The 16,651-nt window shown below is 41.8% G+C and overlaps 1 protein-coding gene across 3 annotated transcripts in view; it reads right to left on the bottom strand.

The window, feature by feature from the left end:
* RPTOR (regulatory associated protein of MTOR complex 1) overlaps nucleotides 1-16,651 on the bottom strand; it is a 314,905-nt gene that overhangs the window by 247,380 nt on the left and 50,874 nt on the right. For all 3 annotated transcript variants that reach the window (XM_048818846.2, XM_048818851.2, XM_048818847.2), the window contains exon 3: nucleotides 15,682-15,764. In XM_048818846.2, coding sequence (XP_048674803.1) covers nucleotides 15,682-15,764 — 83 coding nt within the window. The remainder of the gene's footprint in view (nucleotides 1-15,681; nucleotides 15,765-16,651) is intronic.

The raw sequence follows: 16,651 nt of genomic DNA, 5'->3' as shown, positions 1-16,651 counted from the left end.
ACAACCCAATAATTAGGTCATGTATTCAATTAGCTTTCATGCTTAACTAGTTACTCGTCAGGAAATGCTCAGCCTTTGATGTACACTAGGCAGCACACCAGTTAATTAGGACGAGGGAAGCAACACAAGGAGAGTGAAACTTCAGAAACCGTATCAAAGTCCAGAGATATCTAATGATGGCTACAACAGCATTAACAACAAACTACATGTAGAAAGGGGTAAATGATGTGGCTTCAAATATCTTGGCTGCATTAACTTTAAAATTAAGACAACTGTTTGGCAGGGGATCAGAAGAGACAAAGAAGAAACCTGGGTTGGTTAGAGGCTATGTCTAACACTTGGAGCTGGGGTGCAATTCCCAGCGCACGCAGACATACTCGCACTAACTCTCATTGAGCGAGCACGCTAAACATAGTAGTGTAGCCACAGTAGCATGGGCAGCAGCGAGCTGCGGCATTGGGTAGCTGCCCCGAGTACACTCTGCCTGGTCCCAGTGGGAACATACTTAGGGCAGCTAGCCCGTGCTGCCGCTTGCCAGTGCCCATGCTATCGTGGCTACACTACCATTTTTAGCATGTTAGCTCCATGAGAGTTAGCACGAGCATGTCTGGGCGAGCTGGGAATCAGGCCCAACTCCAGCTGCAGACATACTCGGAAAAGCATCTCTGTTTCCTCTGAGGCATGGCACAAAAAATATGCAATTTTTAAGTACTATATGAGCAACTGCTTCCCCTCCCCTAACTCCCCAAAGACCTTGATTCATTGGTAGATGCCAGTTCCAAGAGACAAAGCACATCATGACACTGGCTACAAAAATCTTCCCTGAAAAATGGTACAGTTAAGTGCAATGGCAGACAGATGCTATTGAAGAATCTCTCTCCTGGGCACAGGTCACTTAGAAAAGATTAAATGTCAACTATTTTAAATTATTGTAATTGACACTTCCATTTTATGTATTCAGTGTAGTTGTAACTGTGTCGGTCCCAGGATATTAGAGAGACAAGGCGGATGAGGTAGAATCTTTTATTGGACCAACTTCTGTTGGTGAGAGAGACAAGCTTTTGAGCCACACAGACCTAAGAGCTCTGTGTGGCTCAAAAGCTTCTCTTTCACCAACAGAAATTAGTCCAATAAAAGATATTACCTCACTCCTAACTTGTCGCTTCCTGTAACACTTAACATAAAACAGGCAATGCATACCTGGGATTAGCACTTGATTTCCCAATTCCCTCAGGCAACTGTTCTACTATAATTTCAATAATGAGTGCTGGAGTCTACCCCTTCGATCCTAACACCCCTTCCTTACCCATCTCTCTATTCCCCCTGGTCTTGCCACCCACTTGAGCTCAATGACAAGAGGACACAAGCCATTAAATGTATATTTATAAAATTTATACAGGCCAAATGGAGTGTAAAGGGCCATAACATTTCTAGATCTCTCAGACAAGTGAGTCCAGAGATCTCATTGTCTGCCCTTTAATAAACCACAGTAACAAAAGTAATGGAGAATCTACATGGGAACAGCATAAGGCAATGGACCTGAAGACATTGGGCAGCAACATTGTGTCTTCAGCATTCAGTAATACTGAACAACAGATAGTCCTTAATTATTATTAAAAAGAGAAGGAAGATGCAGAGTTGTTCTTGAATGCCAAAATTTGGCCTAGGCAACCCTTCCCAATGCCACTATTAAGAACAAGTTTTATCTTCTGCCTTCCAGGTCCTCTGAACTCAGCCACACTTCTGCCCTGATTAACACTCTTGGCTGCCACAGGCAATTCCTCCTCCACTGAAGGTCAGTCAGATGTGGTTCTAATAAATATTCAATACAGATCCCTCAGCATCAAAATATCTCCATGCTGTTACCGAAGATAAATATCTCAAAGAAATGAGGGGAGAGAAAGGGGGAATCAGGAAGGAAGGTGATTACATTGTAGCACCTGAACCAGAAAAATTAATATTGTGCTCAATGATTTCCACATGTTTGTTTAACTCAGGGTTAAAAGCAGGTGGAAAGCAATTTTTTTTGTTTGCAGTGACTGGGTTTTGAGGCCCTTCATTATCATGAGGAGTATGAAAGGCCCTCATAGCTCTTGGCTTCACAAAGCAGAAAGAGGGGGGATACATGTTCCACAGATGACAAGCCACCCAATTTAGTGTGACTGAATCGCAGAGACAGATTAACATCTCCCATTCCCTACAATCATTCAGGCCGTTTATTACATGATATAGAAACAATGCTGAACTCAATACAAGAAAAGCCTTTAAATGGAAACACCCAAATTATGTCTATCAGTTGCAGCAGTATAAGTCTCTGTGCAAAGGCAGAGATGCCACCATAACAACGTAGCAGGACCCCAGCTTTCTCCCTCTCCCAAATCAATGCAGACTGTGAAAAAAACATTTTTAACTACCATTGCCATAGTCCTTTATACAAACGCACTTTCACTGAAGGAATAAAACCACATTTTTTTACAACTAGCCTTTCCCTGTTACTCATTCCGCAGCTAGTTTTATTAAATGTGCTCTGGCTGGGTTGAAGAACACTGACCTTGTGACACACACCTAACCTCAGATGAGGAATCTTCCTATTGTATTTCACCTCCATGGCCTGGAACTTGATCCTTTTGCCAGGCCACTTCCTTTACCACATTTATACAAAAAACTCCTTTTGTTTTTGATACACATTTCATAACCATACGGGAAGCCTAAAATTCCTTCTTACCTGTACGAGGTTAAGAAGCTCAAATAACCTGGTTGGCACCTGACCAAAGGAACCAATGGGGACAAAAGATACTTTCAAACCGGGGGAGGGGCTTTGTTTTGGGTTCTTTGCTTCTGTGTTCGTTCGCTCTTGGGATTAAGAGGGACCGGACATCAATCCATGTCCTCCAAACCACTCTGAACCAGTGTCTCATATTACAGAAATTGTAAGTACAGCCAGGCAAGGCGTATTAGTTTATCTTTGTTTTCTCAACTTGTGAATTTTCTCTTTGCTGGAGGGAAATTTATCCCTGTTTTGGTGTAACTTTGAAACTAAGGCTAGAGGGGGTTCCTCTGTGTTTTGTGCATCTTTTGTTACCTTGTAAAGTTATCTTCCAACCTGATTTTACAGAAGGGATTTTTGCCTTTTCTTTTTTTTAAATAAAATTCTTCTTCTAAGAACTGATTGATTTTTTTTTGGCATCCAAAGATCCAGGGATTTGGGTCTGTGTTCACTTTGTAACTAATTGGTTAGGATATTATTCTCAAGCCTCCCCAGGAAAGGGGGTGTAAGGGCTTGGGGGGATATTTTGGGGGAACAGGAACTCCAAGTGGTCCTTTCCCTGATTCTTTGTCTAAATCACTTGGTGGTGGCAGCGTACTGTTCAAGGACAAGGTGGAATTTGTGCCTTGGGAAAGTTTTTAACCTAAGCTGGTAAAAATAAGCTTAGGGGGTCTTGCATGTGGGTTCTCACCTCTGTACCCCAGAGTTCAGAGTGAGGAAGGAACCCTGACACACACTAAATCTACTTATTTGCTGGACTCTTTTTGAAGCAAAGTCTGCTTCAGCTGGAATACAAGGAGAGGCTGCTGCTCACACACATTTCCACCGTGAGAGAGAAGAGTCGGCTGGGGAGCTCTGGCATTCTCCCAGCCGACTAACAGAGTAATGAAGCATGAGGCTGGACAGCATGATGATTGCAGCTCATCTGCACACTTTTTTCAGTGTACTCACTTGAAACAGTTCGCTCGCTGAGCGCTTCACACCATTATACCTTTCACTGGCTCGCTTCCAAGGCTCAAGCAGCGTGGGCCAATGTCTACTCACTTCGCAGAGATAAGAGTGCTCGTTTAGAAAGCACACACACTCAGGCTCTGCGCTCTAACAATGATTGTAGAATATTCATTGAACCGTGGTGCCACTCCAGTTAGCCTGAAAGTACAGGAAATACCCAGACTCAAATGCACATCCCATTTAATTTTTTTTCTGAAATCTGTACATTAAGTTAGTGATAATGAACTATGGCAGATGGAAGTCCGCAATCCACAAAACTGATACAGAGGCAATGCAACCTTTCCTCTCTCTTGCACCCACACGCTCAGATACCTCTATCCCTGTCCATCATGACTCAACCCCGTTCCAGTGGGTCCAACTGTGGAGAAAAAGGTTAGTTTAATTTCAATCCTTGCTCCTTGCATCCGAGTCTGCTCTTTCCAACTGCAGTACAGGTTGTATTATTGCCCACGGCTAACCGCGTTGAGAATACCAAGCACACACACAATTTTAAGTGTACTTGTGGCACCTTAGAGACTAACCAATTTGAGCATAAGCTTTCGTGAGCTACAGCTCACTTCATCGGATCAGTTGGCATGAGCGGCACCTTACTTGACAGAGTCAGAGGCAAGGAGCAAGGATTGAAATTAAACTAACCTTTTTCTCCACAGTTGGACCCACTGGAACAGGGTTGAGTCATGATGGACAGGGATAGAGATATCTGAGCGTGTGGGTGCATCCGATGAAGTGAGCTGTAGCTCACGAAAGCTTATGCTCAAATAAATTGGTTAGTCTCTAAGGTGCCACAAGTCCTCCTTTTCTTTTTGCGAATACAGACTAACATGGCTGTTACTCTGAAACCTGATTTTAAGTGTGGAGCTAAAAAATGCTAAACTTCCAGAGAGAGCCAAAAAACAGTAACCACAAGCTACATAAAAAAAATTCTGTTATTTTCCATAGGCTATTATATTGCAGTGCAATTGTTAAAAAGGAGTTTGATGTTCGACTGTCCAGAAGTTTAATATAGGATTTGTTCAGTGACTTGCAATCACAAAGCCCAGTAGTGCACCCTCTCTCTTTGAGATCGGACAATGAACTGAAGAGCTTTTGCTTTTATGGTCTCTGTTGCATCAGCATGATCAAAATGAATATTGGTTATCTTAATGCCTTCGTTTTGGTGATCAAAGTAAAACACAAACACAATTCTCATAGTCCACAGAATACACACTACTACTGTTGGATGAGACAAGAGATGCTTCAAGTCAATGTAACAAAAGAGGTGTCTAAGGGTATGGCTACACTCGAAACTTCAAAGCGCTGCCGGGGGGAGCGCTACCGTGGCATCGCTTTGAAGCGCGAGTGTGGTCGTGCGCCAGCGTTGGGAGAGAGCTCTCCCAGCGCTCCTGGTACTCCACCTCCACGAGGGGATTAGCTCCCAGCGCTGGGGCACTGTTTACACTGGCGCTTTACAGCGCTGTAACTTCCTGTGCTTGGGGGTGTTTTTTCCACACTCCTGAGCGAGAAAGCTGCAGCGCTGTAAAGTGCCAATGTCGTCAGAGCCTAAAGCTGGCTAGCGTTACTGCAACTTTAGAGTCACTGCCTAGAAAAGCTTGTGGGCCCAGGAGGAAAAAAGTGAGGAAGTCTGGATCAAGTACACAGATGAACTGCATAGGAAACAAGGAGAGTTCCTAAATCAGTTCTGCTCATTGAATTTTCACACACTCCCCTACCAAAAAAAGAAAAAGATGGGGATTTTATATTCCAGGTGAATAAAAAGAAAGTGAACCAAGTTTGACTTTCCTCACTTATTCTTTGTGATTGCCAACCTGTAAGTTAACAGGCTCACAGACTTTTTCATAATGTAGTCTACTTCTGAGTCCCAAGACTATATCTCCATTAACTCCCTTCCCATTGACAGTCAACATTAACCTCTGTGTGGCAACTTCAAAAGCAATGGCAGGAAACAAGGAAAACACCCAGAACCATGTCACTAGCCAGCTCTCCATTGCTCATCCACAGCAGGTGCCTTTTCCAGACGCACCGCGAACCACTAAGCTAACACATTTTTGGTTTATTTATTCAATCACACGGCATTTTTTAAAAATAAACATTTTGGTAGACTCTCAAAGTGGTACAGTTATTTTATTTACAAACAATTCTTTTTGCCACGGCCGCTAAGTGTATCAAATAAAAAAGAATGTCAAAGTTAAATAATCCACCCTCAAACAATGGCACTAAAAATCTCACTCCAGCATGACTGTTTCCCATACATAATAAACCAAGTGTTAGCACCTTCATAAACCAAACTTAACTCAAAAAACAAAGCAAAACAGAAAAAACAAGAATAAAAAGCCACAAACAAGCACAGAATAAAATTTAGATATATCACCAGTAAAATGCAATCACCTCAGGAATAAAGAGCAGCAATCAAGATACAGGAATTCCTCACTTAACGTTGTAGTTATGTTCCTGAAAAATGCGACTTTAAGTGAAACGATGTTAAGCGAATCCAATTTCCCCATAAGAATTAATGTAAATGAGGCGGTTAGGTTCCAGGGAAATTTTTTTCACCAGACAAAAGACTACATACACATACATACATACATACATACACACACACACACACAGAGACATATGTACATATTCATACATACACACACACAGGCACACAGTGTAAGTTTTAAACAAACAATTTAATACTGGTACACAGTGATGATGATTGTGAAGCTCGGTTGAGGGGGAGGAGTCGGAGGGTGGGATATTTCCTAGGGAATGCCTTACTGCCAAATGATGAACTAGCAATTGGCTGAGCCCTCAAGGGTTAACTCTCATACTCTACAAGGCAGCAGAAAAGGAGGGAGGGCAGACAGAGACAGACACACAACCCCCTGTGTCTTTGAGAGATAGAGATGCGCATTTCCCCTTTAAGTATGAAGAATGGGGTCAGAAGTACACTGCTTCATTAATTAGATCACCAAGCTGAGACTGGACAGCAGCCCCCTCCATCCATATGTCCCGCCTGCTCTATGGAAGATGGGGTAAGCGGGGTGCAGGAGCAGGGGGGAGGGGGACACCCTGACATTAGCCCCCATCTTCTTCCCCTCCTCCCACACACAGCAAGCAGGAGTCTTGGGGAGCAGCTCCAAGGCAGAGGGCAGGAGCAGCACATGACAGTGGTGGGGAGGGACAGCTGAACTGCCGGCAATGGATAGCCTGCTGGGCAGCTGCTGCACAGGGAACTTAGGAGAGCGGGGAGTTAATAGAGGGGCTGCCGGTCCACCCTGGTTCCAACCACCACCAGCTAGCTGCAACGGGCTGCTCTTCCTGCAAGCAGTGGACAAAGCAGGCGGCTCCCAAACCACGTTACAAGGGAGCATTGCACAACTAAAATGAGAATGTTCCCTAATTGATCAGCGACATAACAATGAAACAACATTAACCGGGACGACTTTAAGTGAGGAGTTCCTGTACTGAAAATCTATGAAGAAAGAAATTTTGCCCCAGAACACTGAGGCAGCAAACCCTTTCCTCGTCCTACAAATATCGCCATGGGATCTTTAGAGTGCATACAGAGCAGAAAGGACCTCAGTCAGAAGAACAAAGAGATGGGTCACCTTCTGGAATTGGAACTAGAGGAGTCCAAGTGTTGCAAACATGATACTAAGATCAGTACACCAACCTTCACAAAGTCGGTTTGCCTTAATAATTCCATCTCCTTCTTGCTTCTGAGGCCCTAAATTATAACAAATCTGGCCAACAAGCTGGTCAACACCAACTCCAAAGGGGCCACTCTTGGACAATATCCTCAAGAAGGATGCTGATAAATTGCAGAGGGTTCCGAGGAGAGTCACAAGAATGATTAAAGGACTAAAGATTGAAGTCTTTAAACCACGATTTGAGGACTTCAATAACTCAGACATAGGTGAGAGGTTTATTGCAGGAGTGGGTGGATGAGATTCTGTGGCTTGCATTGTGCAGGAGGTCAGACTAGATGATCATAATGGTCCCTTCTGACCTTAATATCTATGAGTCTATGAGACTAGAAAACATGCCTTATAGTGACAGACTCAAGGAGTTCAATCTATTTAGCTTAATATAGAGAAGATTAAAGGGTGACTTGATTAGTCTGTATGTATCTACATAGGAAACAGATATTTAATATAATGGACTGTTCAGTCTAGCAGAAAAAGGTATAAAATTGAAACTAGACAAATTCAAACTGGAAATAAAGTGTAAGTTGTTAACAGTGAGGATCAGGGGAACGTGATCGTTCCCCTCTATTCAACATTGGTGAGGCCTCATCTGGAGTACTGTGTCCAGTTTTGGGCCCCACACTACAAGAAGGATGTGGAAAAATTGAAAAGAGTCCAGCGGAGGGCAATAAAAATGATTAGGGGACTGGAACACATGACTTATGAGGAGAGGCTGAGGGAACTGGGATTGTTTAGTCTGCAGAAGAGAAGAATGAGGGGGGATTTGATAGCTGCTTTCAACTACCTGAAAGGGGGTTCCAAAGAGGATAGATCTAGACTGGTCTCAGTGGTAGCTGATGACAGAATAAGGAGTAATGGTCTCAAGTTGCAGTGGGGGAGGTTTAGGTTGGATATTAGGAAAAACTTTTTCCACTAGGAGGGTGGTGAAACCCTGGAATGCGTTACCTAGGGAGGCGGTGGAATCTCCTTCCTTAGATATTTTTAAGGTCAGGCTTGACAAAGCCCTGGCTGGGATGATTTAGTTGGGGATTGGTCCTGCTTTGAGCAGGGGGTTGAACTAGATGACCTCTTGAGGTCCCTTCCAACCCTGATATTCTATGATAATTAACCATTGGGACAATTTACCAAGGCTCATGGTGAATCCTCCACCACTTGATTTTTAAATCAAGATTGGATGTTTTTCCAAAAGATGTCCTCTAGGAATTATTTGGGGGGGAAGTTCTACGGCCAATGCTATGCAGGATGTCAGACTAGCTGAACATGACAATCCCTTCTGGCCTTGGAGTCTATGAGAGCACTCTTCCCTGTTTGATCAAGCTTACTGCCTCTGCTGTACGTTCATCATTGCCAGGGAGTACGAGGGAATTGCACACGCTCCTGAATTTCAGCCTTCCAGATGGCTGTGCAAAGCCCTACTAGTATATAGCTGTAGCATTTTAGGGTACTCAGCACAGTAGTAATGAGTGCCACACTGCACGCACGCACACACACAAATGTTCTTAAAAGGTCAAATTGCTCAGTCTAGTTATGATAAGGTAGCACGGACAGATGAGATTTCATCTTCTGTGGGTCACTAATGTGACGCAGTGGCAGTACAGGAATGTGAAGAATTATTTTAAACTAGGTTTGTCAACCTGACCTTTATTCAGGAACACTTATTAAACATCACTTTTTGGCCTGTAGGGAGTTGAGGAAGTTACTGTGTGGGAATAAAGTATGGTATTGCAGAAGCCTCTGGTTCAGGAGCACAGTTCAGAGTCTCTGAATAGTGACTATACTGCAGAATTGCAGAGTGGGAAGAGAGAAAAGGAGCATTGTTAAAACAAGGGTGAAATTCAAACAAAACATATATTGGAGCCAACATTGTTCTGAGTATTCTGAGCAGTTTGGAGTTAAAAGACAAAAAAGTATTAAAAAACCACAGTCAATCAAATATAAAAAAAATCTAAATTCATGCAAATTTAATGAGCATATGCTGCAAACTACTTCACATCAGATCCTGAATTATGTAAACTGTGTGCCATCCAGCCTACAATTTTGCCTCTGGCTACACATCCTCATTTACAATTTGTCACAAATACATACACAATATGAAGTAAGCAGACCTCAGTGTCCAGGGAAGGATAGAATCCAGGCAGCTGAAGAGCTGATCATTACAACCAGAGCAAGGGGTGATATTCAGCACCCTTATGAGAACCTGTCAGTGACCACGGGAAGACTTTTTACAATGCAGTTTCTGTGTAATGCTCCATGCTTAACAGCCAAACTACAATGGGGAATTAGTGCTTTTTATACCCAGGCAGTTCTAGCCCGATTCAGGGGAGTCCAGCCAAGAGGTTACAGAAAAACATTTGTGTTCTCTCATGCAAGGGCATCAGAAAAGGAATACTAAATTGTAAAGCGTGACTGTAGCAAGCTGCCCTTCTATCTCACCCTCCCACATGACCCCCTCTGCTACACAATCATCTATCTCTGTCACAAAAATTCTTCAGAACCTTTAAACAAGAACTCAAGCCTCAGGCTGTGCTTAGATGGACTTCCAATTTTTGATTCATGTAGCAGTAGGCTCTGTACAGAAGGGGGCCACAGTAGCGTCTGCATATTTGTGAAACTCATCACTGCAGTAGTGCTGTCAACAATTAGATGTCTATTGTTCCCACGTTACTGCATGCTCGACTATGTCTCTTGATTTTTCACACAGGGAACTAAGCTAAAGGAAGTTCATCCCTTTTGCACTGCATGATGGATTTTCCTGGTGTATATGCACTGTTGCCAACAGAAACACCAATCATCATCTCACTCAGCAAAATTGAAACCTTCACCACACTCTGCCATCACACATAGGCCGAGGTGTAATTGACTATTCCCTATCATTACTTTTAAGATGGTGGCAGTACCCTGTGAGGAGAAGGAAGGGAAGAACACATACTGATAGATACCGTTTAAGTTTGATCAGTTTCTCTCATCTAAATATTTTTTACTGAGTACATGAAGAATTTGTAAAGTAAACCTATCAAGTATTTTGCTCCAGGAAAGGAGGGTGGCAGTGTATAGAAAAGGCTGCTTTTTCCCCAATTCATTTTTTTCACCACCACCTAAATTATCTCCATCCTGAACTGCCAACATTCTAATTTGTGACGAAAATTCTTCGGAGAGAGAAATTCTTCACTGTATGCCTGCAGTTTTGTAATCTCCTACTCCCTTTTCCCAATAAAACTTTCATTTGAGACTTGCAATGAAATGACTGAAATGTTATTTAACCGCAGTATTTTGCAGATGAAACAACGGCTGAAGTGTTTTTCCCCTCCTGCAGCATACAAATTTATATAGCTACACAGCAATAAAGCAAAAGTCTTAAATTTAATCAGAAGAAATACTTCAAGCAATGGCAAACTGATAAATTATTTAGGAAGGGGCTCAATAAGACCTGGCAAGGAAATATGTACCAGACACAGCCTGGGAGCAACCAGAAACAAATAGAATTTTCAAGCTTGCCCCTCTTCAGGATTTCTGCCTAATGTATTTGTATTTTTTTCAGACCAATAATTTCCTAGACATTGATTCAAACAACATCCTATGAAGAACATCAGACAAACAAGACTGCACTGGCAGTGATGTCCTGTGATAATTCTTGGATGATAAATCTTAAGAACTGTACTGGGAAGACGACCCTAGGTGTTCAGTGGTCAGCATACAGTTAATTAGCACTATTCATGCCTGCACTATATGAAAGATATCAACAGGTGTTTCCTAGTTCACACAGGCAGCTCCACAAAGCTAGCTCTCTCAGAAGGTTTTAATGACCTGGCCTTATTTCAGTTTGCCAAATTTTTCCCTTTCCAAGTCTTCTTTCCTCCCCCAAATCTCCAGCCATGTCAAAAACCGCAAAAGAGACAAAACTAGATCTATTAATATTTACATCAAAGATCTAGGAAATTCAATAACGTTCCTATTGTTTTATTGCAGATGTTACATCAAGTTCGCTTTATTACTGCAGAAAACTCAAGAGCCCTGTAGAGTGCAATAAAGTGGTACGTGTTTAGCTTTGCAATGTTTCAAAGGGCTGTGATTTACTTTTAAGAGCCAGGCACCTTGCACACAAACATCTGAGCTCAGTAATTGCCTCATGTTTTGTGCAAACTCTACAAGGCAGCATGAGGTCTTCCCACACACAGAGTACCTGCTGCTACAGAGGCCTGTTCACCAGTCTCCAGTACCATGGGCTCAGTTATGAAAACAGCATAGACACGTTCGTTTTTACTGTGCACCAAGGTGTTTTACTGGTCTACTGTTAGATTCCACACAGTATATTATGAGTTTTACATCAGATGTGTTCTAGAGCATTCATTTCCCCAATTACTGTTGAAATGGAAGATACCTGACGTGACCTGTACTATGAAAATTTAAAATTCCATTACTTAATAAATGCAGAGATCAGATGGGTGAGGTAATATCTTTTATTGGACCAACTTCTTCTGGTAAAAGAGAGAAAATGTAATAAATGCAATCATGTGTAATAACCAGTGTCACTCATTACAACTATTTTGATGTTTCACACACAGGGCATACTCTTGTCAGTACTCAGGAGGACCTTGTAGTCAAACCTGTCTCTCACTCCAGACGGCACACCCCTTTTAAGTAACCTTATAATACTACAAGTTACATAAGAGCTCAAAGAAAACAGTTAAAGGAAGAGGCCTATGAAATTGGGTTTTCTGTGCAACACAAAAATTATGAAACCCTTTACCTGAAAAAGGGGAATCAAAAGAGAAAGTTTCCAGTATACCCAAAATGAAAATGTAAAAAGAAAATTAACCTGTCTTAAATACATTTTGAGTTACAACTAAGACAGGGCCCTCAAACAAATACCTATTAAAAGAATGAAATGCTGATGCAAAAACACACATCCATTTAATACTTAACTAAAAACAGTTGTATAGAGAAAGTGATCTGTAGATCTGGCTGTTCACTCCCAGCCCGTCACCATGAAATAATAGGAAAATTAAACGCTATTAACAGGTAGAGACTGTTCTGAATAGATTAATTATCTCTGCTCAAATGTTACTGTTTCTCTGGCTTTGAGACAGAAAATGTAGGAACTATGATAATGGATTGAAAGGCTGCCTAGTTTCACTATACCTTCTACATCCTCTACTAAACTTGTCACTTTTCTTTAGTGTATCAGAAAAGGTAGACTGTGGGCAATAACTTTGCTCTTCTGACACAATGGAATTCTCTACAATAAGGGTAAGATCTTCTGTGCTGGAGACTACTTACATGGGGGCTGCTCTAAGACTGTGGAATGAACCAGCCCAAGAATGAATGACTGTCACAAACCTCACCATCTTCCACTGCAGGTGCAAGGTGCATTTCTTTGACTTTGCCTTCTCTAACACACACACACACAGCAACCTGTATATTTAATATCAAAAACCACCCTACCAAAAACGCTACCAAAATAAAACTGCATACACTTCTTCGCTTGGGGGAACAATGGGCATGTCTACACTGCAATTAGACACCAAAAGCTGGCCTTGACAGCTGACTCAGGGCATGGGCTCAGGGGCTGTTTAATTGCAGTGTAGACTTCCGGGCTTGGGTTGAAGCCCAGACTCTAAGATCCTGTGAGGTAGGATGGTCCCAGAGCTCAGGCGGCAGCCCCAGCCCTGAAGTCCAAATTGGAATTAAACAGCCCCACAACCTAAGCCCAAGTCAACAGGCACAGGCTAGCCAAGAGTTTTTAATTGCAGTGTAGACATACCCAATGAGAGAACACATGCCATGTGACAGATGTTTAATTGCATTACTTAATGCACTACTGAAAGGCATTCACGTACTATGGTGATGAGTGTGGTATGAGAACCTATGGAGGACAGAACAAGATGGAACAGGACTCCTACAGCAACTGTACTCCAAGGGAACCATTTCTGCTCCAATGGAAGAATACCCTCACCACGAAAGCCACGCTAGATAAAGGTACTAAAAAACTTAACAGATACCTACCTATCACCTTGAACAAAGACCTTACAAAGAACAAAAATGTCTTCAGGAAGAGATGCCTGCCATGAAAACAGCAAGACTGGGTGCCTCATGGCTCAAGGACCAAACAAAAAACAAAATTTATTATCTATATTGATTTTATAAATTATATAGAAATAATTATGAAACATCCTCATGTCAACGCATAACCAATTAGATTTTAACTAGAATGACTGATTAAAACTACCTGAGGGCATTTCTAAAACCAAGGCAAAGTCCTTCTCAGCAAGCATCACTGCTTTGAGTGGAACAAAATACCAAAGACATTTTCCAGATTTCAAGACATGCTCCTAAACCATCCACTGATGAAGATTTCAGCCAAAAAAAATAAAAACAGTAGATTGATTTTGTACATGAAACAATAAGATTGGCAGTATAGCAGGCAGGAAGCACAGCAGTCCCCTCATAAGTTATATGAGCCTCAAAGATGCTGATCAAAATATTGAAAATATGAGTTAAAAGGAAAAGATGAAACAATAACCATGAAGGACTAAGTTCACAAACATAAGGAAATAAAACAATTTCAACCACCAGTATAAGATATAAAGCACAACATAAATTTTAATCAAACCCAACTGGTAAAGCTGCTTCTCCTCTGAACAAACCAGGTCACATAAAATGCATTTCATATTGAGAAGTTAATGTGTAACAATGACAATGTGCTCAATGCTGTACAGTACATAAGGAGGAAGATATTTTGCCCCAAATAGTTCACAGTCTAACATAAGACATGTAGAAAAGGACATGGACAGGACAAACTAGGAAATTAATGATGCTGGGGATAACTCAATAGGTTTTAAAATTTTATTTTTTTAAAAATTAAATGATACACTTCCATCCTCATGAGCCTTAATGAGGCTCCTAAAATGTTGAGCACTGAAATATCAGGAAGCGAAGAAATTTACCCAAGGTTCAAAAGTGATTTTAAAGTAAGGAATGAAAAGACAGCTGTAAGCTGCTGGCTATTTGTCACCTGCTTTATGCCATTATGATCAAATCTTCATTACATTTTCATTTCTAAAATATATGCCTGCCATACATTAGGCCAGTGATTCTCAACCCACAGCCCACTTGCGTACCAATCAGTACACAGCTGTGGCCCATGTGACACCCTCAGAGCCAGACAGGTAGAGAGAGAGAGTGTGTATTTTTTTTATATATATATATATATATATATATATATATATATATTATACACACACACACACACACACACACAAGTGTGGTATGCATCCCACATAACACTAAGAGCTGCATATGCGGCACACAGTGGTAAACAGGTTAAGAACCACTGCATTAGGAGGCAGAGTTAACAGTCAGTGACTGAACCCTAAAAGTACCTCTCAGCAAAATCAGGAACATATATTAGCTACAGGCCTTACAAGATTATTAGTTTGTTCCACCTAAAACATTAAGAAATGGAATGTGTATCTCTTGGCTCCCACTTAGTAGTGCGAGCCAAGAGATACACATTCCAAGTAGCTGAGGTTGCAGAAATGTACCAAGAACATTTTCATTACAGAAAAGAGACCATGATCTGGTAAAAAAAAAAAATTAATAAATATATCAAATGTAGCATCTAGAGTTTGAACAATTACCCCTGCCATGGTTAAACAAAGCATTAGCCAAGAGCAGTGGTTCCCAAACTTGTTCCGCCGCTTGTGCAGGGAAAGCCCCTGGCGGGCAGGGCCAGTTTGTTTACCAGCCGTTTCCACAGGTTCGGCCGATCACGACTGCGGTTCGCTGCTCCAGGCCAATGGGAGCTGCTGGAAGCAGCGCGGGCTGAGGGACATACTGGCTGCCGCTTTCAGCAGCTCCCATTGGCCTGGAGCAGCGAACCGCGGCCACTGGGAGCCACGATCAGCCAAACCTGCGGCCGCGGCAGGTAAACAAACCGGCCTGGCCCGCCAGAGGCTTTCCCTGCCCTAGTGGCTGAACAAGTTTGGGAACCACTGCCAGGAGCGACATGAAGCATAAAGCTAACTGAGTTTGAGAGCCTGCAAGCATCTATCCACGAGCATGGGCAGGCAAGCAATGGAGGCTGCGAGATCACTAAGTTATATAATAGATGCATAACTTCCTTTTTAACCTAAGCCAGTTTATACCATAATAGTATCGGGTATGCAGGGACAGGTACTGTGGGGAAAGTCAAGAACAAATACACGCACTTACCCTGGGCTGCCAGTTTTCATACTGCTTTTGTAAATTTGCACCAATGGTTTCCAGAGCTTTTTGAGGACCCATTGACAGAGGATCTAGAAATAGAAAACATAAATGAGTATTTTTGATCACTACTAAATTGCCTGCTTTTACACAAGGCAAAAATAAATAAATAAATAAAAATCCATTTCAATGAGTATTTGACTCCATAACCCAACTTCACTTACTCCAGGCTAGGTTTCTGTCAAGTTCAATATGAACTCAGATGACAAAATTAATGGTCTGGGTAGTCACTATTTGTGCAGAAGTATGGTCTACAACCTTTCAGAAGTGGTGTGCTGAGTCTTCATTTATTCACTCTAATTTAAGGTTTCGCATGCCAGTAATACATTTTAATGGTTTTAGAAGGTATCTTTCTATAAGTCTATAATATATAACTAAACTATTGTTGTATGTAAAGTAAATAAGGTTTTTAAAATGTTTAAGAAGCTTCATTTAAAATTAAATTAAAATGCAGATCTTATCAGTTTAGTGTGATCCTTGCCCTTGCTGAGTTTTCCAATGTCTGGCACCTATTTGGATACTGTAAGCTGCACACAGGATTCTGAGTGATCAGTTGTTAACCGGCTCCGAGAGGGACAGAGGACAGATTTCATGTGTGAAAATACCTGTTCACACAGGTATGTAGATCCAAATGCTGAAAGCATTGCAAACGCAATTTTCTTCGAACAGTTAAATTTCACTGGCATAGACCTCCAGCAGGTCAGAACAGACTTTGATGCCCACAATTCTGAGCTTTTTAACTGAACGGGCTGCATTTTGAAATCTTCAACACCCATCCACTGCAATACAGACAAATCCAAGTCGCTTTCTTTGAACTTTTCAGGTTTAATTAGAAAAGAAAGCATTGGGCCAAATCGTTGGAAATCTGGAAATCTGTCAGAAAATCCCGATGCCAGTTCCTGCATGTACATTCTAATCT

This window comes from Caretta caretta, chromosome 14, assembly GCF_965140235.1.
Source record: "Caretta caretta isolate rCarCar2 chromosome 14, rCarCar1.hap1, whole genome shotgun sequence".
Classification (NCBI taxonomy): Eukaryota; Metazoa; Chordata; order Testudines; family Cheloniidae; genus Caretta; species Caretta caretta.
The sequence above is the reverse complement of the archived record's forward strand: the minus strand, read 5'-3'. Positions and strand labels throughout refer to the sequence as shown.